The sequence below is a fragment of the Melozone crissalis genome, unplaced genomic scaffold (genome assembly GCF_028551555.1).
Source record: "Melozone crissalis strain CALT ecotype California unplaced genomic scaffold, PUWL_Pcris_2 ptg000027l_1, whole genome shotgun sequence".
In the NCBI taxonomy this organism is placed as follows: domain Eukaryota; kingdom Metazoa; phylum Chordata; class Aves; order Passeriformes; family Passerellidae; genus Melozone; species Melozone crissalis.
The window spans coordinates 76,379,783-76,407,107 of record NW_026535805.1 but is presented as its reverse complement, the minus strand read 5'-3'; the positions used below and the strand labels follow the sequence as shown (position 1 = coordinate 76,407,107).

Sequence of the window (27,325 nt, the reverse complement as noted above, 5' to 3'; positions counted from 1 at the left end):
ATCTTGTTCCAAAGATATTAATTAGTAATGTTACCTAGAAATGCAGAAAATTCAAAGGTTTTATCATTTGATGCATTAGGAAATGCTGTGCAGAAAGAAATAACTGAAGCTAAAGCCTTCTTCAGCCTTAGCCAAACTTTTTGTCAGATGGGTCCTCAAAATTTAGCTGTTAGTGGTGATGTTACTGCCTGCAGCTGTTGGCTTTGCCCTCTTGCTGTTGATTAATGTCCTTGTAATCAGAGGTAGCAGTATGGAACATGTGTGACCCATTTGCAGCCAGTGCTTAACTTTCCAATAAAACCGGTTTCTGGTGAGTTTGTTGACAGGGCCTCCCGTGTTTCAGATGTGTGCCATCCTCTGTTATGACAAGAATAGTAATCTGAGCTGCAGTGCTCAGAGCTCTGAGAAAGACAAGTGCTGCAAACAGTAACCCACATGCACTGGGCTTTAGGAATCTTCATTTGCTATCAGCATGATTTGACACACATGGCTGTAAACTGAAAACATCTTTCAGGAGACTCAAATCTTGCAATAATGCCATATATTACATCAATTTGCACAAAAATATGTGATGTCTATATTATGCAAGTAATACCAATAAAATACTTACTATCCAGTAATTTGTCTATATTACAATATTTTAAAAACAAATATATAGGAACCACATCTGCTGTGCTGTTCTTTCTGGTTTTTGGCCATAACAGTTTTTGATATCAGATCTCCTTCCTCTGTTTTGCATCTTCTCTTCCTGTTTCTTAAGTTATGGAACTTGTGGAATCTATTTCAATATTAAAATAATATTTGTTTTTATTCTTGGCTTTTGAAAGTATCTGTCTTGAATTTCATGAATGAGGAGGAGGAGGAGATGCAGGCTTCAATATTTGGAAGCTTGTGTGTAAAAGTGACAGACTCCAGAACTATTGATTATTACAGATCAGAAACACTATTCATTATTTAGATCAGAAACACTTCCAAAACATTTATTGTGGCTGATAATACTATTTTATGTGTACAAATAGCATGTAATAGGAGAAGTTACTTATTTGTAGCTTTCAGATACATTTCAGGTTTGTTTTGTTCGTGTATAATTGTGACTAAATTATAGTGGTGTCTGTTAAAAGAACAACCGTACGTCTAATTCATTTTCCAGAAAAGAATACCCACCTCAGCTTCAGAAAGTGGAGGCAGACCACATTCGGCTACCACGGTCTCAAGGAGTGGGTAAGTTACCTTTGGAGTTCTCACTTCTTCTCAGCAGAATAATTTTTTTAATACCTGATTTGGGTGGGTGTGTTGCCAAATCTTATACAACCTTTAGTATATGTACTTACAGCCTTAGCTCATGTTATTCTAGTTTTGTACAAGTTTGTGCATGAAGGGATGATTTTGCCCTTCTTCACAGGTTTCTGCAAGTAGTTCAGTCATGTAATAATTTTAAATTAGGCTTAGTTATTTTAAAAGTGTAGTTATTAGGCTAGTTATTTTAAAAGCAACAGAAATAGGGAACATTTGGGATCATAAAGTTGGAGATGGAACAGATCTCTGGAGTTAATTAGTCTGAGCCCAAACCCCCAGCTTGTTTGTGAATTATTGTTGAGGAACTTCTGTAGCAGTGTTAGTACAAAAAAAATGCTACATAGTAACCAGCACTTGGTATGAAATGTATTCATACACTGAGGGAGTTAATAGAAGAACCAGCATCAGCTCTGTACCTCAGCTGAAACATGCTCTTACATTGTTGTTAGATGCAGCAACCTCACTGTTGGAGGTGCAATAGAAAAAATATAGTTTGGTTTCAGGTGTGGAAATTGTGAAACTGGAAAAGAAAATACCCTGTGTTTGTTAAGCTTTGTTAGCATGGCTACAGTCTGTAAACCTGCTGCATAGGTTTACAGCTGCATAGTGGCCTGCACTGGCAAGTTCTACTGTGTCATTTTAGGTTAATGTTAAGTAGATCTTCAGCAGTACTACTCTAAAGTAACTTAGGGAAAAGCCTCACCTATTATTCATTCTTTTTCAAAAATGAGCCATTCTTTAGTTTTGAGATTTCTTCTCATAGTGGGATGTTTGTGAGACCTTCAGTGTGTATATTGAAAAAGTGTTCATATATATATAAAAAAATTGCCTTAAAACAAGTTCTATGGTATAATAGCATAATCTAGCATCTTCTCCTATTTTTGGCAATAGACCCTCCACTTGATTTGTAATGCAGTTAGCACAGATTTGCAAATCCAAAGCTTCTTGCAAAGATACAAGATAAAAATTGTCAGTGAGCAACCCTGCAATAGTATTACTAAAAGTACATTTTGAAGTTACTTTGGGGAATGTTATTTTTTAGTCATACAACAAATCATGATACATTTGAAACAGTGTAGATTTTTGAGGTTTAAAAATGTGTTTATGTTTAGTTCAAGTTAGTGTATGTGAAAAAGTAAGATGATCATAATTACAGCAGTATAGGAGTGGACATTTCTTGTTAATTCTTGTTTTTGCATCTTTTCCCTTCTAGACAGTGTAATGGAGAATACAGATGACTATGAATCAGAATCTGACATTAAAAGAAAGGTGCGACAGAAAGGTCATTGCAAGTCATATCAGTCTGACTTGAGTCTATCTTCTGCTACAAAAAAATGCTTAACTCAGTCAACGGTAGGTTATATTTTAAAAATATGTAAACTCTTGTTGAATTTTAAAAGTTGTTGCATATTTTAAAAACAGACATTCAGGAGTAAAACAAATTGAAGTTTTAAAAATCCACAGAGTTGGGAGGAAGATTTACATAATTTAAAAAAGTTACAGTGATAGAGATATTTAAGTGCTAATATTCCTGCTAGTTGTGAAATATTTATTTTCTGACTTGAACAGACAGAAGCTGCACTGAAAAGAAAAGGAATCTTGATTTTATTGAATAGCTGACCGATAAACCAGAGATTGATAATTTTAATTTGCTGAAATAGAGGAATAATTTTTTGCTCTTTGACAGGTTTTTTTTTCTGTGTCATGATTTTCTATACTCAGAACAGTAAAGATTAAAGTACTGCAAAGATGCAAGTATTTTTTATTAAGTTGCTCACTTTTTCAGTGATAATAGTTCCTTAGGTATCCAAATGGCATTCTCTGATCTACATGCAACCAACCAGGATGTTTCTGTCAGGAACTTGTTTGAATATCAAATGTAAGATACTTTGGAAATTGCTTTAAGGCTCTCTGTAGTTTATCAGCTTCCCAGGCTACTATGGAAGTTTCATAATGCACACATACAGGTCACATTGTTTGACTGTCAAAGCAAAACCTCCTGTGAGGAGTTCGTGGTTTAAAAAAAAAAATCTATGATTTTTATATATGCTTAGCTTTTGTTTGAAACACCTGGTACCACTCCTTGGCATTTCCATTGCTTCTTTAATTAATTAATGTGATGTTAATAAAAAAACTGGTTTAAAATTTTTGGCATGTAGTTGAAGTAGAGGGGTGTGATTACTCTATCCTTAAGATCCTCCAGGTACTCTTGTTGCCTTCTCTTGAATATTTTTAATGTCTGATTGAAATTCTTCAATGTGATAAGCAGGATCTTTCTAAGAACTACATCTGTAACACCTGTAACAGCACTGAGGCACAATGCTGGTTGACATTGTAGCTTGGTATCATCCCACAGCTCAGATTGTAAGGGTCTGATATATTTTATATGCTTGGGGGTTTTTGCTTCTGTTTCTCTACAGTATGTGTAGCGTTGTTAAATTACAGAAATTTTGTAAAAATAATATGTTGTCATTGTATGATTTTGATCTTGAAATTTGGGGTTTGAAATTACTTACCACACTTGTGGAAGTCCTCTTTTGGAGGCATGTTCATGGCTGGGAGAGTGGGGAGAGGTGTAAATTGTGAAAGCTGTTTTCAGAGTAGATACTGAAAGTTTTTGGTGGGATGTAGGTGTTTGTTGCCTTCAGTAGTTCACAGTACAGTGGTTATGTTGTTTGAATTCAGTGCTCCAGGAGAAAATAACATACACTAAATTTTCATCTCTAAAGATGTCCTGTATTCACTTTGGTACTCGTTCTGTAGTTCATATATTATAGAAGTCCAAGTTCTACACTTCTAATACAAAACTAAGTGGGACCTAGTGAATGTGAGAAAAACAAAAGACATCTGTCTTTGTAGTGATAGGATACATTTTTCCTTGTAACCCCTGCTTGCTTCTTGAAAGTTTGGGGAACTCCTATTCCTCAAGTCCTATTTTCTTCTCTGTGACACATGACTCTAGAGCAATAATATGTACTTTGCCTTTTCTTCATCTCCCTTGAGGAGTGAATTTTCCTGCATGCCTTTCTGGGCTGTTAAAAGATACCTTGGAAGGACGGATAAGTTGAACCTACAAGGTTTCTGCGATTCCTCTCCAGTATTGCTCTAAGGATCTGTAGATTATTTTGTCCCAAGGAACTGTTTTTTACAGAAATAGTGTAATTGGACCATCTTGCTGATGGATATATGTATCTGAACAGTGTGGAGAGTTTTGTTTATGGAAAAAAATACAAGAAGAAAAATCTGAATTGTCCAACATGAATCACTTAAAAAAATTGTAACAAATGACATTTGTTCCTTTTAGAACATTTTTCACTTTCTTAAATGTAATAAAAAATTAAGCTGTCTTTTAATGTTTGCTTTCTGTACTTACTGTAATGGCTAATGTGGTGTTGTCAATTTCCACTGGATATTATGAAAAATTTTTCACCAGAAGGATTTAAAAGCATTGAAAGACGATGGCCAGGCATGTGGTTGAGTCACTATCCCCAGAGATATTTAAAAGACATGTAGATGTGGCACCTGGGGATATGGTTTAGTGATGAGAGTTGTGTTAATAATTGGACTTGATGATATTAAAGGTCTTTTCCAACCTAAGTGATTGTATGATTAATTCTGAGCAGAAATCAAGTACAAGATCTGGAAATTGTGTCTTTCTGCTTACAGTTACTGATTGTGTGTTTGTTTCTCCTTTAGCTTTTGGAACAGATTGATTATTCTACTGAATGCCCAAATTGTGGGAGGGCAAATGAAAATCAGACCAAATGCCGACATTGTGAAAGTGCTTCTGTAAAGGATTTGCAAAGAGTCTCCAGACAAACTGTAACATTAAGTGAATCTGTGGGACCTTTATCACGTTCTTCAATACATCAGAATTCACCAGGGCAAAAATCTTCAGGTACAGGGTTCAGCACAAAGAAGTTTTATAGTTCTGCTGTTGGAAAAGGTCCAGCGGATATTCTACTGAGTAACGAGGTTGTAGGACATTCTATGTTACGACAGAATGGAAAAATTGGTCTTATAACTGGGACAAAAAATCCTAAAATTACAGGAAGCTTAAGACAGAGGAGTACAAGACCATCTGAATTAAATGATCCAAGTAAGTACCTTTTTATGAACACAGCCATGAGCTGGAAACACGGAATATTGTATAGTGAAGGAACTGTGTGTGCAGGTTTACATAACTGATGTTGCATGGAATATTTTTGCGTGCGTTCTTGGGAAAGTGGGACGGAACTTTTAATAATTTCCTTTTTGTATGCAGAAGTACTCTTCAAGAAAGGTGAACATTGGGGAAAACAAAAATTATTTTGTGAATTTTTTTCTTTTGTTTGTTTTTAAAACAATACTTATGTTTGGGATATTGGAAAAACCAGTATTCTTAGCAGAATTCCATCCTTCATTTGCCCAAGGAGAAAGACAGTATTTGATTTTTATTTTGTGTTTTCTTTCCTGTTTTCTTTTAAACTATTAATCTATTTAAATTTTATAATTTGTAAAATGTTAATTTCTGTGCTTTCTCTTTGTAAACTCAGTAAGCAGGAAGGATGGAGTAAAGGAAATTATGTGTCTGGTTCTGTGCTTAGTTTATTAGACCATATTTTCCTACTGATTTGAATGATTTCAGACATAATTTCTCTTGTCAGTTTTTAGGTTGTATTACTTACTGTCAATTCTTGACTGAACCATGTTCACTTCTGTCTAGAGGTTGATTAATGTCACTCATTTTTTGTATAGTTAGTTATAAGAAATCAAAAACAAGGCAGAGAGTCCTTGCAACCAGATTCCAAATAAACATTAGTAAAAACATAATATAATTATATATGTGGAATTTTTTTGGCCCTGCAGGGCAATGACATAAATTATTTCTAGCATATTACTTGAAAAGAAATTTCTGTTACGAAAAGATATAGTGGTTGAGAATGTAACATTTTCTGTTTAGTTGTTTTGTCTAGTGATGATGATGAGGACGAGAATAGTGGCAGCACTAGGAGCATGGAAAGCATTTCACCTCATCCTGCAGATTCAGCCTGCTCCTCCCTATCTCCTTCTACAGGAAAGGTGGAAGCAGCATTAAAGGAAAACAGTTGTGGAATAGAACAGAGAATAGGTAGTATAGAAATTGCCATCACACTAGCAAGAACAGCCAAAAATGAAAAAAGAAATTTGTTACAGAAAAATGTAGTGGTTGAGAATGTAATATTTTCTGTTTAGTTGTTTTGTCTAGTGATGATGATGAGGACGAGAATAGTGGCAGCACTAGGAGCATGGAAAGCATTTCACCTCGTCCTGCAGATTCAGCCCGCTCCTCCCCAGCTCCTTCTACAGGAAAGGTGGAAGCAGCATTAAAGGAGAACAGTTGTGGAATAGAACAGAGAATAGGTAGTATAACAACAGATACAGAAATTGCAGTCACACTACCAAGAAAAGCAAGAATGAAAGATCAGGTACTATTTAATGCTTTGTTTAAAGAAAAGAGAATCAAATAATAAATGGAATATGTGAAGGCTTGTTTTGTATTGTCAGAAGTTGACTGTGTTTGATTGTTTTTCTTACTCAGCAGCTCATCAGGTAGTCTCTCTGCATACTTAATACTGGAAACATAAGAAAATTTGTTCATTACATTTTTACAAGCATTCAAAATTATTTTAATTATGCTGTTAAAATAAATGCTTCTGAGTTGAATGTTTACTCTTTTGAGACTGGACAGGAGTTGTGAAGCTCAAGGTCTCAGTTTGTAGCAGAATGTCAATACCAGCTCTTGCCTGTTGAGACTTTCTGAAGTTAAACATGAAAAGAGACACTGGGATCAATAATGGTCCTTCAAAATTAAAATGCTTTGACAACTCTAGCAGTTTATAGCACTTATGTTAGGACTTTTGTGGTGCAGCTTGTGTTTTTTAGTTGAGTACTGCAGTAAGAATTGGATAAGCAAAGACAAAAAAATACCCCATGAGCGCACCTTAAGTGTGGCCAAGGGGGAGAGTTTTTATACTGTGTTAAAAGCCATCTCAGTAGTGAGCCACAAAGAGGAATAAATTCCATGTGGCAATTGGTAGTGGAATAATGGTGCTGATTAAAGCAATTCCTGACTCACTTGTCCAGTTTCACTATTGAGAGTTTGATTCAACAAGAGAATCCGATCAGATTTCCAGTTCTTTGAGTTAGAGCACTAAAGTACTGATGCCAAAACCTTCTTGCTATGTTGAGATTCAGAAGCCATCATTCTAGTGCTGTAGCTGATGAAATTATGGATGTTGATAATATGTTGTATAATTAGTCACCACTATCAGTATGAAGCTGTGAACCTCCAGCCTGCAATAAAACTGTGAGGCTCAAAGCTTGGATTATAAATAGTTCTTGAATTAAGTTATTCTGGCAGTATGTGCTGAATTAATTGAAAGCATTGCATTGTGAAGGCACTGGTGTCTGACTTCTGAAACTCTCTCAAATGTTTTTTTTGTATATCCATATGTTCCTGTTCACTAGTCTTTACAAACCAGTTCTAATACTAGATGTTAGATTATTTTAGAGTCCAAGCTTACTTTTGAAAATGAAGGAAATAAAAAAAATTTTTGTGAAATATAACACAAATTTTACATTGATTGAATTAACCTACCAAGATTTGGAGATATCAGAGCAATTTTCTTAGATATAATAGAAAAAGCTTTATTCAACTTTCTCTCAAAATATTAATTGTTTACTGAAGAAACTAGTTGAATATAGCATCACTTCAGACTTTGCTGGTTTATTGTTGGTTTCTGATTTGTTTTGAACTTTTAATAACATTCAGCCAGTCCAGCGGACAAAAATGAAAACCTCTTTTCAACAAGAGACCTAGGAAAACATTTTAATTACAGGGATTTAGAATCCCTACCTTCTTCAGTGTATAAAATGAAGGAAGCATCCAAAAGTAGACTTTGAAATATTGCCAAGATAGGTTAGTCATTCAGGACTTTGAAATAATTTTCGAGATTTAGTCTTAACAGAAACACTGAATCCCTTAGAATGTTTTTTCTGTGGGAATTTAATTGCATTTTGTAACGAAAATGAATGTTTATTTATGGGCAGCTTTATGAAACAATATAAATACCAAAGAAAAGACTAGTGTACAGAAAATCCTCCAACAAAATAGAGCAATATAAGCAATACAACAGATAAATATCTTTATAGGCTGGCTATCAGCAGGCTTTATTTCATTGCAATAGGTTTTTTGGTAAGATAATTCTGTTGGTTAACAGGATACTTCATTGAGATTACAGCTTCAGTTAGCATCTAGAGACTTTTCTTGAACTGGGGCCAAACACCACATGGCCTTCTCTCAATGTTTAGTCTTCTGACCTTGGAATCTATCCTAAAACCATCTTAGCTCTGTAGAGATGCCTTAAAGAAGTTTGATTGTGCTTATTTAGTTATGTTACTTGAAGACTGTATTCTGGTGATGTGGTGATGCAATGTACTTCAAGAATTAGTTACCAAAAGCTTGGATTAACAAAAACGGAAATAAAAAATTAAACCACCAGCATTGTGGTGGTTTTACAGCATTAGTGCTTTTTTATCTGAATAAAACATATTAAAAATAACTTTGCTGTGCTAGACTGCATAGTGTTTCCAAAAGATAAAAATAAATTGGTTTTGGCAATTTAGAAGCACTATTTGTGATTTGGAAATGTCAGTAAAGTGTCTGCAAGTGTCAGGTTACCTTTTATTTTCTTCTTGAATGTAGCAATATTAACATCTTCAGGTGTTAAAAAAAGTCTTTTAGGAATTATCTCCCTTCTGCATATGTTTGAGACAGATGCTCTAGTAAGTAATCCTGTTGACCAACAGAAAATTAGCTAAACATTTAGTCATTAGTTTCAACGAGCTTGATTTAGCAATAAACCTTGGTGAGACATTCTGAAACCTGAAAATTACTTTTCAGTTTGGGAACATTGTGTCTAACACTCCAATAAAACGGCGCAAAGTTATTTCTCAAGAGATGGTAACCGAGGCCGTACCTGTAAATTACCAAAACTCCTGTGAAAGCGTCATCCTGAACTGCCGAAGCATTCGAATCGGAATGCTGCGCAGAATGGTCGTGGAGCCTGTGATTGTGAGTACCCTTGCTCTTGCACAGCTTGCTTTTCAGGCTTTGATGGACAGTGAGTTTTTGTATTTGAACAACATCATATTTTGCCTTTGTCTGGGGAGCAGTAAGTTTGTCTTTAATTTCAGAGGCTGTGATTTCCAGAGAACCTCAAATTACTTCCACGGTCTAACACATGCAGTCTAGCTCAGGTTCTTAATAGAAATGTTGTGTGCAGTACTCTGAAAGAACTTGTCTGCATGCTGAGGGGAGGTTATGGGCTAGCATGCATTTGTTAAAAAAATTGAAAACAACAGCTACAAGAAGTAGATAGGTGCAAGGAAGAAGCATTGTCCTAAAGGTGAATAATTTTACTTGTACAGATTTTTTTTTTTGGTCAGCCTTGTGAGGTACATGGAGTTTTCAAAGAGTCCTTGAATGTTAGTTTGATGCAGTCAGCCAGAATAGAATGGATACTTCTTGCTGGAATAACCACAGAAACAGCAGTGTTGTTACTTGTTCTTTCCACCTCCCTACAAAACACTATTGTTTGATTTACCTAAATGCTGATAGATGACATTTTCTTTTGAAGAAATAGAATTTGTGTATTTTTTGGAGTATTGAAGTTTTTGAAAACTGAGTACTTCACAGAGATCTAAAGTTTAAACAGTCTGTATGACTGAAAGAGACTAGAGTAGCAAGGAATGTGCTTGACTTGAGTTGTGCTAAAATGTCCATTTTGTGTTTTCTTAAAACTTGCATTCTAAATGTTATTTTTTTCATGTTTATTACTTATATACTAAGTCCATTGAAGTGTGTTTGCTAACAGTTTAAAGGCTTTCTGCAATTAAAATTTGCAGAAGATGTGAGATCTTACAATTGTGTTGTCTTTCAGTTTTGCCTGGATTATATCAAAATACGCCTAGAGAGTCAAGAAGGTGAGTACATTTTTCATTTTATGTTAGTACGCAATATATTTATTTTGAATTAAGTAACTCTGTCAAAGGTATTAATAAGTGAATCCTAATGTAACCTTTATTCTTGTTTTGTCATTTATGTAATAAATTATACTGGTGTCTGTAGTCAGATAAAAGAAAATGGAGAGTAGAAATTTGACCTGCCCTTTAACAAAAGTGATTAACAAAAATAAAAAGCAAGAGCAACCCTCCTGTAAAATGTTAGCTTTTTAAAACTTTATTAGTTCTTTAATTTCAGTGGTGTTAAGTAGACAATAAAAGCCACACTGGTTTCTTGGACCTTTCCTGTCTAGATCTCTCTTAATAGTTTTGTCTCTAGTGTGAAAGTTGTGTATTTCATGTCACTGAAAGAAATAGTGACATAATTTAGAAAAGGTCAGTTACAACTCCTGCTCTGTTTCCTTTCTTTTCTTTTATAGGGTTTTGCTCTGGGCCTGAAAAGCTTTGTTACCTTTTGTTAATCTTAAGTTGCATTCTTAAGATCCAGTCCTGTTAAATGTTGTTGTTGTTATTTGTAGAAGAGAACTGTTGTATTTTGTAATTATTACATGCAGAAAAATGTCTCACAACTGTAAAGATAAGTGTAGCCTTTGCTCAGTCAAGTTTATATTGCATCTAAAATACAGATGCATAGAAACTGAGTTTTCATGCTTTAAATGCATTTTTAAAAATAAAACACTGACGAGCTTAGTATAATTTGTAGAAAATTACTGTCAAGTTCTAGTTAAAACAGCTGTGTGGTGCAGTTATTTCCACGCACCTAATTCATCAATAGCATAAAAATGGTGACCCATTAAATGCTGCGTCTGTTAGGGCACTTAGCACTTTTTTTTTCTTTTCTTTTCTTTTCTTTTTTTTTTTTTTGAGTTTTGCATGTATATCCACTTCTGTATCAAATTTTATAATACAGTAAAACTTGTAAAAAACTTAACATTGGCATTGGCAGCATCCGATGCAATGTTAAAATTCGACCATGTTACTGACATTTCTTTTGGGGAATAAATTAGGAGTAGTCCTTTATTTCCTCAGGCAATCAGATAATTTCTCTGCATGTGTTTATGCTTTTTTTTTTAAAGTTATTTTTCATATGAACTTGGGAACTTGGTCAAAGATAAATGTACAAAGAAAATTTTACAAACTTACTGTAAAATGTGTCATAGCAATAGTTGCAAATTTAAATCACTGGAAATTGTGGGGATTTTTTTTCTGTGGAATAAAAAGAGTTGGTGGGCAGAAAACAGTTTGCTTCTGATGCCTTTCTTGTCATCTTCCAGATGCCATTGGAATTTAGCCTGTCTTTTAAGACATGAAAAACCGTTACTTCTTGCATGTCTGTAAATTTTAAAGTTTTAAGTACTTAAGAAATTTAGTGAGCACATAGCGACTACTTGTTAAAATCAAGGGGGACATTGTAAAGGAAACTTACAGATGTTTCTTATATTTTAATATGTCATTATTTTCTCATAGAATCAGAAAGTGATATCAGAGAGATTAACCTGAAAACTTCAGAGCTTACTAAATGCGAATGGTGTAGTGTCCGAAAATTGCCAGTAGTTTTCCTACAAACAGTACCTTCAACCTGTAGCGGTCTGAGAGATCAACTGAAAATGAGTAAAGATAATGTCTGGTACGAATGCAAAGGAGACAGTAAGTAAAACAATTTTATTCTACTATTTACTTCAAATTGTAAATTCATGTTTTGGGTCACGAATGAGTGCATTAAGACTAAAAGGGTCATCACTGGCTGGGGTAGCTGTAGTACTATTACCTTCCCAGGCTGAGAAAGAGTACAGTTCAGAACAGCTGGGCATCCTCTTTGTCCAGTAACATGCTAGTTATAACACTCAGTCAATTTAGTACAGGTTTTTTCACTAATATTTGTACTGAATTAAAGCAAGTTGGTTTGGTTAGTTTTTGTATAGAAGCCTTTACATTTATATGTCAACTTTTGTAATACTTCTGCCATGTATGCTGTTCTGCTGACAGGCTTTAGTTTTAGTAAAACTGTTGTATAGGCTGGCTTGGGGTTTTTTCTCCTGGCATACTTGTCATGATGATGTGAGATAGACAAATACCTGCTTGGAGAATATGTGGATTATCTTAATATATATTAAAATTTAATTTAATTTCTACATAATTTTCAAGGTCCTAGCATCTTAATATGCACACCCGTTAAATGTGACATTTAGTCCTCTTTCTCTTCAATAGGCTTTTCTTCAGGTTAGATTTTGTGGTTATTTATACTTACACACAGTTTTGTACATACACGAATGCATTCAAACAGAGGAAGAATGCTTTCAGCAATTTTAGAATGGAGTGCTCCCATAGTACTGTGTAATAGTCTCATCCATGTCCTGTAAGAAGTATGAGCTGTAAGGAGTCTTACAATTACAGAAGTAATTGGAGAGCATGCAGGAGACTTGGACAAAATTCTGGGAGCAGGAATTAGACCCCAGGTGGATATAGGTGTTCACAAAAAAGAAGAAAGATGTCTGTGTGAGAATGGCTCTCAGCAGTGTCCCCACCTAGCTCTTCTCCTTGAGGCTGTGGCACAGAGGTTTATATCCAGCTGCTTTATTGCATTTGATATGCAGGAGCACTTTGTGATAGCACACTTGCTCTCTGCTTTGTAAGCAATGAAATTAATTTAAGCCTGTATCCAGAGCTGTGTAAGCAATTGCATGTACATGGCTAGCTCCCAAAACAAAACACCCAAAAGCCAGTCAGATATCTGAATTCTGTGTGCATTGGATTGGGAATTGTGCTGCTGAGGAATTATTTTTCTCAAGAGTTACCATGCTGGGTTAAGAATGACCAAAGGGAAATGGTTATGCTTGTGTCTGAAAAATGGAAAAACAGGTCCTGGCAGCTCTCTGTTTGCAGCAGCATGAGACTGGGATTTGCAGCCTGAATTCTGTTACTTTTTCTGACTGTGTAGAATAATTCCTTTTAGAGCAATTTACTGCTTTTTGGTTTTTCAGATCATAAAAATGGATGATATTTATATAACAGCCAATTGATCACAGTAATTCTCTCCAGCTTCTTCAAAAACAGTGATGTTTATAGCACAGTCTTCTAGGATCAGAGAGGAAGTTACACCGAATGTACAGTTTTTAAATTGTAGTGAAATAATAGGGTAGGAACTGCAGTAAGAAAAAGTATTGGTTAGAGTCTTACTCTCTGATAACAAAGATGTTATTTCAAAATGTTTTAGCTTTGCATTAGTGTCATTTAAAAATTTATCAGATGTAATATTTAACATTTCTTGATTAAGGTAGAATTTGAATGCACTCTTTGCAGATGCTGATAAAAAAGGTTTGGCAGTTAGTCCTTCTCTCTTGTCTGCTCACATCTGTATTACTTCTTACATACATTATCAGCAGTGTGTACTCGTGTTGCCCTAAAATTCCATGTAATCTGTTTATAATTGCAACATGCTTTATTTTATTCCTAAATGAATAATTTTCTCTCTGCTTTTTTTGCAGGTCAGGAAGAACAGTACATAATTTTAATTTTTGAAACTGGTCTTGATCCTCATGCAAATTCAATATTTGAAAAAATAATTATGGACATTGGTATTAGAAATAACATTTCTGACTTCTTTGTGAAAATTTCCTTTGAAGAAGCCAATGCCAGGCTTGTTGCATTTACTAAGTGCTTGGAGGACAATTCCAAAGGAAGCCCATCTCACAGAGAAAGCAAAATAAAAAATGTAACTATGATTTTGTTTTAGAACTAAGTCATTGTGTTACACGGGTTACAAATATACTAAGGATAGTGTGTTAGTCAGCCAAAAAAAAAATTCCATCAACTTTTGATGGCTTTTATATGAAAATTCCCAGAGTGGTCCCTGGTGGATTATGAAACTATGGGAAATAGTCTGTACATTCACAGTACTTTTTAGGTACTGTTTGATTGTAAAATTATACAATGGTCCACAAGTAATGTTGTTACTTAAAAATTATTAAGGGATGAGAAATCTTTACTATAATCAGACAACATAACTTTTTCCAACTGGTAAAATTATGGTATTTCAAACAAGAAATTAAGTTACACTGTGGTAGTTACAGTTAATTAATGCTTTCATTAAACAACTACTTTTTAAAGAATTAGAAAGTTTTGTGATTCTGCAAGAAATGAGCAAAGACCTAAGTGTAATAGATGAGGTAGGAAAGGAAAAAAATCCACAGACTTGAAGTTCTCAAAACAGATATTACACTGCTGGACTTCACAAAGTTTTATTACCATTACTTCACAAAGTTTTATTCATTAAAATTGAGCACAGTATGCAATTTAATATTGACTCTATTCTCCTAAGGTTGCTTCTGAGTCCAAAATGCAGCAACGAAATAAACAGTTACCATTTTTTGATGATGATGAAGAAATTGGCGAACCACATACAGTATTTATTGGTCCTATAGAAAAGTAAGATATTTATTTTTGCCTGTAATAATTCTCTGAGGGGTTTTTGGCATTTCATACTTCTTATTGAATGTATTTTTCTTCTCAGGTTGATAGTTTATCCACCTTCTCCAGCTAAAGGTGGTATTTCTGTGACCAACGAAGACCTCCATTGTCTAAATGAAGGAGAATTTTTAAATGATGTTATTATTGATTTTTATTTAAAGTAAGTTTTATTTCACATCAGTTTTTAGTCGTCTTTTACTTTGAAACTTGAAAAGTTAACTTTAAAACTTAAAAATTCATAGGTCAACAACTATGTATAGCTGTAATTTTAAAGGTTGTTTTTGGTCTTGCAAGAAAGTTTGGTTCTTCTCTTGTCCTGCTTAACAGTGACATTATTCTTACCTGGAGAAAGGTTCTTTAAACTTTTTAACATCTCAAGAGCAAATTTAACTGGAAAAAAAAAGAAAAGGCTTTTTTAAAGTTCAGTTGTTCTTTCCAGAGTAGCTGTGTTTCCTGGAATTTGTTTTGATTAATGTAATACATAAGTTAATTTTGTGCTGTCACTGAGGCTACAGATGTTAGAATTATATTAAATTGTTACATGCTGCTGGTTTTATTCCACACATAAAGTGTGTATGTGTATTTTTCAGTCTATTAACATATTTTAGAAGTAAAAATCAAATTAATGTGTCACTCTTGGGACTGTTTGGAGATCTGGTGGCTCAAATACAAAATACAGGTCTCTTAGATAGGTTTTTATGTAAAAACTCCTTGAAAATTTGTTTTCCTGCCATGAAACAAAAATAAATACAATAAGAGTAGAAGGGCTTGTTGATTGAGCAGAGCAATAACATCTTGAAATATTAATACCTTGAAATATTTACATATGTTTTGCATTAATTAGTTCCTGTGGATAGTCAGCTCCAAATAGCTGTTCTGTGAGAAGCTGCTACAATTTGGTGGGGAACACCTGTTAGCAGTCATTTTTACTCTGTTGCTGAGTACTTTGAATTAAAACCTCCATTATTTTTTCTTTTTTTTAACTAATTAGGTATTTGGTACTTGAAAAGCTGAAAAAAGAAGATGCTGATAGGATACATGTGTTCAGTTCATTCTTTTATAAACGCCTTAATCAAAGAGAAAGAAGAAATATTCATGAAACTTCAAACCTTTCGTAAGTCTCTTGATAAGTCAGTTTAACATAGAGCAAATGCAATGAAGATTCCCAAAAACAGATGCTATACAGAGAGAAATAAGCAGAACTCTAGGAAACATCCAGATTTGTAGCAGACATAGAATATCCCTTGAAAATCTTAACAACCTGTTAAGGTGAAAATATCTGGAAAATGCTCCCTCAAATAAAATAAGCCACCCTACAAATTGTATGTTGTTTTCTTCTTCCAGAATACAGCAGAAGCGACATGGGCGAGTAAAAACGTGGACACGGCATGTTGATATTTTTGAGAAAGATTTCATTTTTGTTCCCCTTAATGAAGCGTAAGTGAACATACTTTTTTAGCACATTTGGTAAATGCTTAAGCTTCATAATTCTGAAATTGAAAGTTACATTACAATAAGAATTGAAGTTAAAAATTAAGAGAATAAACATCTTTTTCCAGGTGATAAAAATTAAGTAGTTATGTAAGACCTTTAAATGTTGTACTGTAAGAATTATCAGACAATATAAAGACAGCTGAAATTAACTTCTGTGAGTACTTTTTCTAGATTTTACCTCAATCTCTTGCATTCTTTCTTCTAAGCTTCTGGCATTGGTAACTTTTGGATTTATCATTTTTAGTCCTTTCTAATGAGACCTCTCTGGTATAGATGGGATCTTTAGTTACAATAAATGGATATTGAAAGAAATTTTAATTGAAAATCACTACTGCCTTGAGAACTTTATTCTTTTTCTTTATATCCCTTTGTCCTGCTATTTGTTAAGGGTCAGGAAGCAGACCATTAGCATTCTAGTGGTTACTAAGAGCTTTGATAATGCTTGCTTTCCTTAAGATCAGAGCAAGTTGTCACAAACACATTTCTCTATATCACAGAAATAATCTAAACAGTTCTTAAGCCAATATATTTATGAAAGTTAAAGTACTGTCTTTTAAACATAAGCAATAAAAACAAAATAAGGACAGATAGACAGGAATTTTCTAACTAACATCTCATAGGCATACCTAGCTGATGTTTCAAAAATTGAAAAAGAGGTTTTTCTTAATAAAACATGATTTATCTCGGTACTGTGCCATTGTGCAGTGGGAGGCAAATTTCTAAATCTTCTCGTTTTCCTGCCTCCTCTCCAGCTGAATTCTGAGGCTATCAGAATAGAGGCAGTTACGAGATAACTGGTCATACATAGATCTGTCCTTTTTATGAAGTTGTATTTCCCCAACAAAGGTGTTCATCAGCACTAACTTTAGTTTTTGATGTACCATGACCTCTGGCAAGACATCCAGATCTAGGGGATTTTGTTGACTCAGGTGTAAAGTCCACTGCCGGTCCCTGTCCACTGCAGACTTCATCCTTCTCACATGAAACTTGAAAGTACTAAAACTTTTGTTTTGTGTGTCATTTAAATTTTAAGTTGCCTTTGCACTTGTTTTACAGTTCACTTCCCACCATCTTCCCATGTGTCATTCACATATGCACGTGGGTTAGGCATAGGAGAAATGAGTGTGAATTAGAAGTTCCTGAAAAGGAAAATAAATAGTTCTGTGGTTTTATAAGAATTATTTATGTTGCTAGTAACTTAAAACACAGTAGTTTTCAATGTCTTGTTCATTTAGTGACAAGGAACTAAAGCAGTGTCTTTCTCAGCAAGTAGAACATAACAGTTCGTACTGAAGGCATAACATTCACACCATGTGTGAGTTGGTGATTTCAAGTTAGAGTAGCTTGGTCTCATGGACTCATCCTGTTGTGATTAGAGCATGAGAAATGTACTCCTGGTGTGCATCTGTCACCTGGATATAGTCCTGTTCACACTTCCTAGAACTGTCCCTTCACCTTAAGCTGAACCTTGTCAAGTGGTGATGGTAGGACCTTGATTTGCAACAGTGATTTCCTGGTAGGTACTGTAAGAATGTTGCAGAGCAGAAAAATAACTAAGTAGCCAGGGAGATGAGAAAGTGGTGGTTTGATGGGGAGTTGCTGTATTTTGGTGTCTAGTTCAAACAAGTTTTTCCAGACTATCTCATAACCACTAGATTAGGGAATGTAGACTCATCATGTAACCAGCTGTCAGTCTGCAGTAAGTGGAGGTGGGCAGGTTGGCTCCAGGGCAGAATAGTTTTCAGAAGAGTGTGTTTTGATTTAACCATGACTACATCTGTGTCCTTTGGCTGTACAGTCCTTCTTGTTCAGGTCTCCAGTGAAAACGCATTGTTCTCTTAAAAGTAACAGGCTGTTCTCTTTTTACATCCAGGTTAATATGCTAGTCTGCTGACATGATTGGTACATAAAGTCTCTGTTAATAAAATACACACACTTTCCAGGGCTGAGCAGTACTTAATATGTTCATTTATTAGATGTGGTGAATCATTCAAGACAAACCATGCCACACATGCTGCTTTCAATAGCCACTTACTTTAATTGCCATTAAGTTTTGATGCAGTTTGGGCTTCATAACCATCTAATTATTTTTTTAGCACGGCAGTTAGACATGCATGTTTCAGCTACTGCTTTTTCTTTTGTCTCCTAAAACACATTAAAATGTGACTTCACCTGTATAATATATAGCTAGCTTCTGTTATTTGCTGTAGACAATCAAAGATCCCTTGGAAAATTTCTTAATTGGACAATCAAAATCCACTTGTAATGCCTCAGTCCCTAAATTTGCTGCTGCTCTGGTTCTGATTGAGTGGCAAGTCAGTGAAGCCTGAAGAAGCAAGGAAATAGGAGAAAACTGTTGCCAAATTTGCCCTTTGTGTTGGGGGATATAACTGTTTTTGATTTGGAAAACTTAGAATGTAAGTTCTGTGAAGGGTGACGAAGACAGCAGAGCCATTGTGATGGCATTAGGAGCACTCTTTTTTTTTCTCCTTCTTTAACTTACTGTTGACAAGATTTCATTAAAAATGTGAAGTGTTACATACAGTTGTGAGATCACATAGGTGGAACATTATGGACAATTCAGCCATACCATTAGATCTGACTACTTGTGTTGCTAGTGCTGAACTACTAGAAAACTTCAAACAGCCATAAAACATGAACTCTACAATTTTTAATTAATGCATTAATGAAGAAAATGTTAAAAAAGAAATAAGCTTTGATTCAGAGAAATAAAAAAAATTATAAAGTGTGAGCAAATTGAAATAAATATTTAAGACAGCACCTGTTTTCAGCTAACCACATCATATTAATTAATTTGTTGGTGGTTATTTGCATGGAGAAATTGTACTTTTACAGAAGCCTGTGAAGGCTTGAGTAAAACCTGGTCAGAAAAGTGAGCAGCTATTAAAGTTTGTCTTTGAATAATTATGGGGGCATTCATGTAATTGCAAGTTTTTAATGTATTTTTTCCATTGCAGCGCCCATTGGTTTTTGGCTGTTATCTGTTTCCCTGGTTTAGAAAAACCCAAATATGAACCAAATCCCCATTTCCTTGAAAATGCTGCAATGCCGATGAAATGTTCCTCTTCAGATGGAGAGAGCAGCACACCATCTCCTTTGCCAAATGAATTAGATGGACAAAACTCGCCTTCCAAGTCTACAGCAAAGAAGACATTTACCAAAAAGTACAGTACAGCTTTAATCGACCCAAACACTGAAATAGAGGACAGTGAATCTTCATGTTGTAGAAGAAGTCCTTGTAGGGGAAAAAGTGCTTTCAAAAAACTGAATCAAATAGACAGTGATGTGGAAGAACCTAACACTGTGGAATCAGCATGCCATAAACTAGACCATAGAACTCTGGATGAAAACGGTATACAGGGTGAATTCACAGCTGCTAGCCAATCTATGGGTATGTAATTGTAAAAATATGCACATTTTAATGAAATATTTGGAGATTTCAGATCTATTACTACTTCTGCAATGGTGTAAACTTCATACTTCAAAAGCTTACTATATGGCTTAACTTCAAGTGCTTGCAATATAAGTGATTCATAGGTATTGCATTTTACAGGTTTTTGTGGCTTTTGACAGAACTCTCACGGCAAAGGGCTGGAGATAAAACACTGTTTTCCTAAATCAGATGAATTTTTCAATTCTGTGACCTTTTTTCAAACAAAATAATTCTGTAGATGCCACTTTGCATCCCTCAAGATTGCAGTTGTTAGGGAAAGAATAGTGGTTGACCTTGGATCCTTATAATGGATGTGCAGGGGAGAGCTGACCTAAGATTGTGAACAGCCTTAATATGAGTGTCTTTTATCATTTCATGTTTTGCTTCAACACTGTTAATTTCCTTAATGTCCTGATAAGAAGGTGTGTAAAAAGAGTAAGAAGGAAATAATTCTAAAAGCAAAAAAGAATTTTCTCCACTGTGTTACACGTAGAGAGGCTTTCTCAATTCATTGCTGCTGTGGAGACTGAGCTCACCAATCTGCAGTTTGTACCCAAGTGAACAAAGGAGCTGGCATACTTTTAAAGGCAGGTGAAGGAAGTAGAAAAGGGTTGTTTTCTCTGTTCACTGCAACATTTGGATCTCCTTAAGGCATAGAGTAGGAAAATTACTATGCAAAGGCTTTTACTTTAGTCACCAGTAGTATTCCTACTGACAGTTTATAGAGTAAGGAATTGTGTACCTTATGTAGTAAAGTTCTGAAAATATTACCAGTTGTATGGTTTAATCTGTATACCGCAGGCTATTACAACTTCAGTATCTTTGTGGGTATAAATAGTACTCATTTCTATTCTAAATGTATTAATTTGTGATAACATTGTCACTGTTCCTAGAGGGTCTTGGACAGGTGCTGGTGGTGGATGTAGATGTGTTCTTGTTTGAGTCAATTTTTCACTTTGTGTGTGATTGTTCCCATTTATGATATTGCTGCTATATGATGGGATGTCAGCAGTAGGATGCTGCTACTGTTGCTTCTCTGTAATTAGTTGGAGTGTGCCTTATGACAGGTTTTTGCTAGGATTACATTTCCTGTGGGATTTTTTCTGGCTGCATTGTATTGGCAGCTGATGATAATTCTCTTTCTAACTTGAATGCTCAGATTCTCTTGCTCAAGTATTGAAGATGATGCACCCTTTCATTAAAGCGGATGTTCTAAGGGGGCACAGTCCTGATTTAAGGCTGAGATTGACCCTAAGGATGTGTTTAGGCAGCTAAATTTAGATGCACTGTATTTAAACTTCCATTTCAACCAGATGGAAGATAGGCATTCTGCCTTGGGTTATCTGAGCAGCCTTCATCTATTGCTCCAGATGGGTGTGGATCTTGACTGTGCCAAATCCATCCCTGTAAGTCCTGGATATCCTTTAAAAGACAGCACGTGCCTCTGGTAGTCAGTGAGCCCAGGAGACTTTCTCTTCTCCTCCTACAACAGATACAGAGTAGCTGTTCAGTTAAGTAGTTCTGTGCTCTGATGCTGGTTTCCTGACATGGAGACCCTAGAAGCTGACTGTACATGGGAGTCTAAACTCAGATGGCTTGATCTTAAACTAAATCCTGGTGTTGAACTTGTGAATGTGTAGAAGTTCATACCCAAATAACTTTGAAGTCATCCAAAATATATCTATTTTTATTACTTATCTAATAATTTTTTTCTCAGTTTTTGAACAAGATGTGTTTTGTCTCAATATTAATACTTATTTTTTTTAAATGTGTTACATTAGTATATGACCTACTTCTTATGCTAAGGTCTTTTCAAAGATACTGAGTAAGACTAATTCCCAAGTTTTTCCCTGTGGAACTGCACTGGTGACCTCTTTCCAAAGTGTTACCTTAACATCTCTTTTGAAATATTCTCAAATGTGTGTGTTCTCCTTTTTTTTTCCACTAGCTACTTCACTGCCCTATTTACTATTACAGAAAACCTAGTTTCCTTTAATAGGTAATATGTCCTCCAATGACACCATAACCAGTATTATTTTTGTCATTGTTTTGATGTATTACAGTAGCCCATTTCTAGGAAGATTTCAAGTTTTGCTGGCATGAATTACTTTTCATTTATTTCCACAGTTTACTGTTTTTTTCCATCAAAATCTGTTCTTGTATGGCAGTAGTAAGACTAGTGAGCCTGTAGCTGTCTATATTTGCTTCTTATACAGGTACAGCTAGAACATTGATTTTTTTTTTTCTCCTGACATTGTTTCCCACTAAATATGTGACTAAATATATAGAGGCAATTGGGAGTGAATTTAGAGTTAATCTTTTATGCAATGAACTGAAATATTTCTAAGCTGCTGCTCCCAGGAGAGCTGATCCTTCATTCTGCCCTCCCCATTAGTGTGTTCCCAAGCTGCCTTTCCCCTTCTACCCACACAAGTCTCCACAGTGAATTGATGGAAGAAATTATTGCAGTTGAAAAATAATAAGCTAGTGACTGCCTTTTTCAGTGTGATCCACTCACTGTGTGTATGGATGTATTTGGTGATATGAAAGGAACCAGCTAGGGATAGGAGTTGGTGGTCATTTTAGAGAGCATATCAGAGTGCCCATTTTGGTGGCAAAATCAATTTAGACTCTTATAAAGGCTCCATGGAACTGTGGGGAAATTTCATAGTGGGTTTTAGTCCAGGTGTTTCAAATTTATTTAGGTGTTTCACACAATAGGAAACAGTTTCTGTTGGCCTAATTAGAAGAAACTTATCACTTTTGTTGAAATGCATAAATAAATTATATGTTAGCTGTATCACAGTTACTTTAAGCAATCCTGAGGAAATCTGAGGTATTTAAAATGAGTTTGGTTTTCAGTGCTGACATAGTATTTGATATTTAAATACCCTGCTGTGTGTGATTGATACAGATGGATTGCACAAAATCAGACTAAACTATAGTGAAGACTCAGCTGATGGCAGTAAACTAAATGAAGATGAGCTTATAGATTTTTCTGAAGACCAAGATAACCAGGTAAAGAATTTAGCAATTTTATTTAGGAAATGTGAACTGTTGTGTTGTATTTTGAATGGACAGCTTAAAACCAGTGTACAGATTGTGAATGTGCATTATCTGAAGCTACTTATCTTTACAAGTGTCAAGTCCAAAGCACTGGTTCCCTACAAAAATCTGCAGGTTAGCTGACAGAGAGGATTATACGTTTGTTCATTTGTCTGTTTAATAGAAAACTGCTGAACTGATCCTGCATTTAATTTTGTGAGTGTTTTCTGTAATGACAATATTACACAGTGATTTTAGTGGGAGCACTTAAAGTCAGTACACTTCTATCTTTTGTCTCCTCCACTCCATGTTCATCTACTAAACCCAAGAACAAGTTACTCTTCTTTCAGCTGTATTTCCTGGATATAACCAGACACATTTATAAGTATGTGTTGCTTTGTTGTTTTGTTTCATTGGTGCTTCTCCTAATCAGATTTACACAGCATGAATTTATAATCAAGTGCCGTTCTTGTTCATATTGGAAAACATTTAGATTTTAAAGCTGTGGGAAGACTGAATATTAAAATGTCCCTGATTCACTCAGGGCTGGGTGTGAGGGCATTATTCCATAGCTCTGATGCTTCTATAAGTGTAAGTTCAATGCGAGCAGGCCAGAAGTTACACATTTGCTCTTCTTAACTGGCCTGCCTGCTCATGGCCCAAGTGTATAACCTTTTCTGGTCCTCTGAGTCCAGAAAAAGCTATTATTTTTCAATCTGCAGCTCTCTGTAATGACTTCCAAGTAGCCATGTATATGTGTACACATATATACATATAAAAGCTCCAGTTGATGTTGAAACCTAAATGTGTTTTCAGCTGGACTTAGCCCATGTCTCCTGTCATGCCAGCTGTGCAGACATTCTGAGTTTTGCCTGATGGAACTGCCTGTCAGTTTTGTAGCAGATAGACTTTCCAGAAGATGGAGAATAAGTAGTACAGTATTTCCAGTCTGTGAAATACATGGCATGAAGGCAGGGAAGCAAGCACGTGGCCAGCTGCGTTCTTTGAGGAAAGGAACAAATTCCAAGCTCGTTTGTTGCTGTGTAGCTTAAAATTTAATTCAGGCAGAAGCTGTCACTGATATATTCTAGAATGCACAAAGCGAGTTTAGAAATGAGCATGACAAACTGAGGGGACCAACCTTTTCATCTGCCAAAAAAGGAGTTGAGGCTGCAACAAAAACAAGTGTATGAGGAGCAAGGCAGTAGTTTCTAATATGGTAACATATTCATGGCATAGCTTGAGGATTTCAGTGCCAAGATCCTGTGTGTTAGTGAAATGTACACAATGCACACAAAAATGTTAATAAATCATGCTGGTACAGGGATTCCCATTATTGGAAAGGACCTCCTTCCCCATAATGCTGTCATCTGTGAAGAAATGTTGAATTCAATGGAAGGGTGAGAAACTATGGATCACTGGAATTCTTTTAGATGCAACAACTTAGTGCTTTTGTTCATAAAACTTCTGTATCGTTCCTAGCAGTCAGTATTGAAATCAAAAGGCCAGAGGATATTTCCAGGCTTGTGATGTGACTGTTTTTGCAGTCCGTAGTCCTGTGTGTCATGGTTTAATTTTCCTTGCCCTAAGAAGAAAGTTGTTGCATTTTGGAACAAAAATAGAGATTTATTTCTCAGCTTGTTGCAAATCTTGTCTCATTTCACCTAGAAGAAAACATGTTTGAAACTGCCAAGCAAATTTCTAGTATTGACTGGCAATGAAAAGTGCTGATAATTTGTATTAGAACCAGATAATGGAGATTGACCTCTTCTAAGCCACAGTGTTTTGAACATGTCGGTTGCATTTTATTGTTTCACAGTTTAGACGTATTTTTATAGTTTCACAGCTGAAATAAATAGCAGCATTCAATCCATGTCATTCCAGCATGAATTTCAGAAACCATGTCGCTAAAAGTTGGTCAGCCTAATAAACAGTGAATAATTTCGGATTAAAGCTATGATTTCTTTATTAAACTCAGTTATTGGTATTGAATGAAAATGTTAAATGTAACAATAAATTCCTTTGCATCTGTTTGAAAAAAAAAAAAAACTATTAGCATTTAAATACCTGCAATAACATTGCTTCTGTAGGAAGACAGTAGTGATGATGGTGGCCTTGTAGATGATAACTGTAATTCAGAAATGGGACAATGGTACCTGAAGCCAACTATCTGCAAACAGTAAGTATTAAAACAGTTAAAATGGAGATTTCATAGAAGTTTATGAAATATAAAAGATAATAATTTTGAGAAATAGTCATACATGAACCTTAATCAGCATGCTGTTTGGATTTGAGAGAGAACTTCTTATTAAAGTCTTCAGTGAGCAGAAAATTTATTGAATGAAACAACTAGTGAAACAATAGCTTTTTTGATTTCTGTTAAGCCTGTGTGCTGCATCAGGCAAATGAAGATTGTTTCTTACAATAAGGCTGTTCTTTGGTATTTTGCACTTGGATTTCTACAAAAACAAGGTGCAGAAGCATGTTCAAATGTATCCTATATTAAAAAGCAGATTAATGTTTTTAAATAATTAAAAGTGAAAAAAACCTTTATCACTACTCAAATTAGTAAAGGAATATTGGAGTAATTTTTAACTGCCCCCTTTTCTTATCTAAATAAGATAGCTGTTCCTCTTTATTGTTTCTCTCTGGTTTTTTTCCTCTAATAAAAGAGTTCCACACTTCTTAAATATTTTTTTTATCTGTTCTGGATTTGAAAACTTTTCTTTTTCAATATTTGATACCCAGGAATAATTTCTTAGTAAATATTTACTACAGTTCTTTGCATTATGGTGTGATAGATGCATGATTCGAAATCCAGAAATATTGCTGCTAGTATTGCCGTCTTGACAGTTTTTGTATTTTTTTCATAATTTATCTATTTTTGTATTATCTTTCTTGTGACTACAAGGCTTACAGAAAGGTGAAGGCTTTCACAGTACACTCACAGTACATTCTTAGAAGGCAGAATAGAATTACAGATTTATATATGTTATGGAACATAGGACTTAATACGTTTTCAAGAAAAAGTCCATCTGTGTTGTGTTTTAAGAATATTTATGAGCTTCTGATTATAGCTTGGCTAAATTTGTCCCATTTTGATGACAGATTATCTGTACATAATACTTTCCAGCAGACCATATTTTAATCCAATGTGAAATTTCATAACATCTTTGATGCTTAAGTACCAAAAGTCATTAAGGGCACTTAAATACTATTAGCATATTTTAAAATTACTTCCATATAAAATAGAAAACTACCTTGAAAAGGTTGTCACTTCTTCCTCCTGCAAAGTACTACTTTTTTTAGAAGAGCATTTTAAAGAGCATTTGATGCTTTTTAAAGATCAGTACCTATATACATACTTTTTTTAGAAATTAAAACAAGTACAAGCAAATATTATTTAAGTGATCATCTGCTTATGCCTAAAAAATGCATACATGTAAATTAGTTTATAAATGCAAACACACCTGTGCATAAATGCATGCAGATATTTTGACTGAATTTGCTAGTTTGAAGTTTCTTTGAATTACACTTTGAATGTATATGCGTTATTGTTAGATAAGAAAAACCAGAGATTTGTGAAAAGTGATTGCATTTATTTATCCCTCAAAATACATACTACATATAATGCTGAAAATCTGAACTCTTATACAAGTTAGCTTTGATGTACACATCCAAATTGCATTTAAGGTGGCTGATAAGACTACTGTGCTTGTGGCTCCTGAAAAGGTAGAGTGCTTTAGTGATATCCTATCGAGTGATGGACACCAGCATCTGTGGTGTGCAGGAGAGGACTTGAGCAGACTTGGTTCTCTAGAAAATACTTGGTTATTGATACTTTTTGTTAAAGTCTTCTAAATAGACTTTTTAAAAGTCTTCCAAATAGAGTTGGTGGGTGTTTTGTGTATAACTACCAGCTAGATTTCAGATCCAGACTGGGATGAATTCTTGAACGTGCTTTCCTAATGCTTTTCTTCTAGTGTGCTATGAAGTGTGCCATCTATCCTCAAGCTGCTACTCCAGCAGGACATCTGTGGGCTCTGTGCCTTACTTTGTCTTGCCAGTGTCCCAGACACCTTGTGCACCTAAAAATCATTACCCACCTGAGGGTGTTTTAAGCACCTGTAACAAATTGTCTGACAGTACTGCATTTCCTGTGTACATTCCCAAGTGTACTTAGTGTATGGTTAAATATAAAGATAACCTGCCATTTAGCTATCCCTACTAGGAGGTTCTGCAGTGCTGGCAGAACTTTGCAGTATTGATGTAGTTTTGTTAAGGCCACCCCACAAACTTATTACTGTGTAACATTGTGTTTTTCAAGCTGCTGTGAAATACTGTGTACTTAAAACTTGTGTTCTGTGTTAGGCCCTGCATTTTGCTTATGGACTCACTGAGAGGCCCTTCCCGCTCAAATGTTGTGAAAACACTAAGGGAGTAAGTTTCCTATCTGGTGCTTGGGGCTTTTTGAGTTTGGTTTGCTTTGGGATTTTCTTTTTTTTTCTTTTTTCTTTTTTTTTT

General features: G+C 35.0%; 1 protein-coding gene across 1 annotated transcript in view; it reads left to right on the top strand.

Annotated features, from left to right (window-relative positions):
- Positions 1-27,325, top strand: part of SENP6 (SUMO specific peptidase 6) — a 71,972-nt gene that overhangs the window by 40,184 nt on the left and 4,463 nt on the right. Inside the window, exons 7-23 of the mRNA XM_054279377.1 lie at positions 1,151-1,221; positions 2,510-2,649; positions 4,993-5,395; positions 6,239-6,406; positions 6,511-6,743; positions 9,221-9,391; positions 10,260-10,302; positions 11,809-11,988; positions 13,827-14,053; positions 14,660-14,766; positions 14,852-14,968; positions 15,800-15,922; positions 16,153-16,245; positions 19,281-19,714; positions 22,671-22,774; positions 24,892-24,980; positions 27,173-27,241. Coding sequence (XP_054135352.1) covers positions 1,151-1,221; positions 2,510-2,649; positions 4,993-5,395; positions 6,239-6,406; positions 6,511-6,743; positions 9,221-9,391; positions 10,260-10,302; positions 11,809-11,988; positions 13,827-14,053; positions 14,660-14,766; positions 14,852-14,968; positions 15,800-15,922; positions 16,153-16,245; positions 19,281-19,714; positions 22,671-22,774; positions 24,892-24,980; positions 27,173-27,241 — 2,772 coding nt within the window. The remainder of the gene's footprint in view (positions 1-1,150; positions 1,222-2,509; positions 2,650-4,992; positions 5,396-6,238; positions 6,407-6,510; positions 6,744-9,220; positions 9,392-10,259; positions 10,303-11,808; positions 11,989-13,826; positions 14,054-14,659; positions 14,767-14,851; positions 14,969-15,799; positions 15,923-16,152; positions 16,246-19,280; positions 19,715-22,670; positions 22,775-24,891; positions 24,981-27,172; positions 27,242-27,325) is intronic.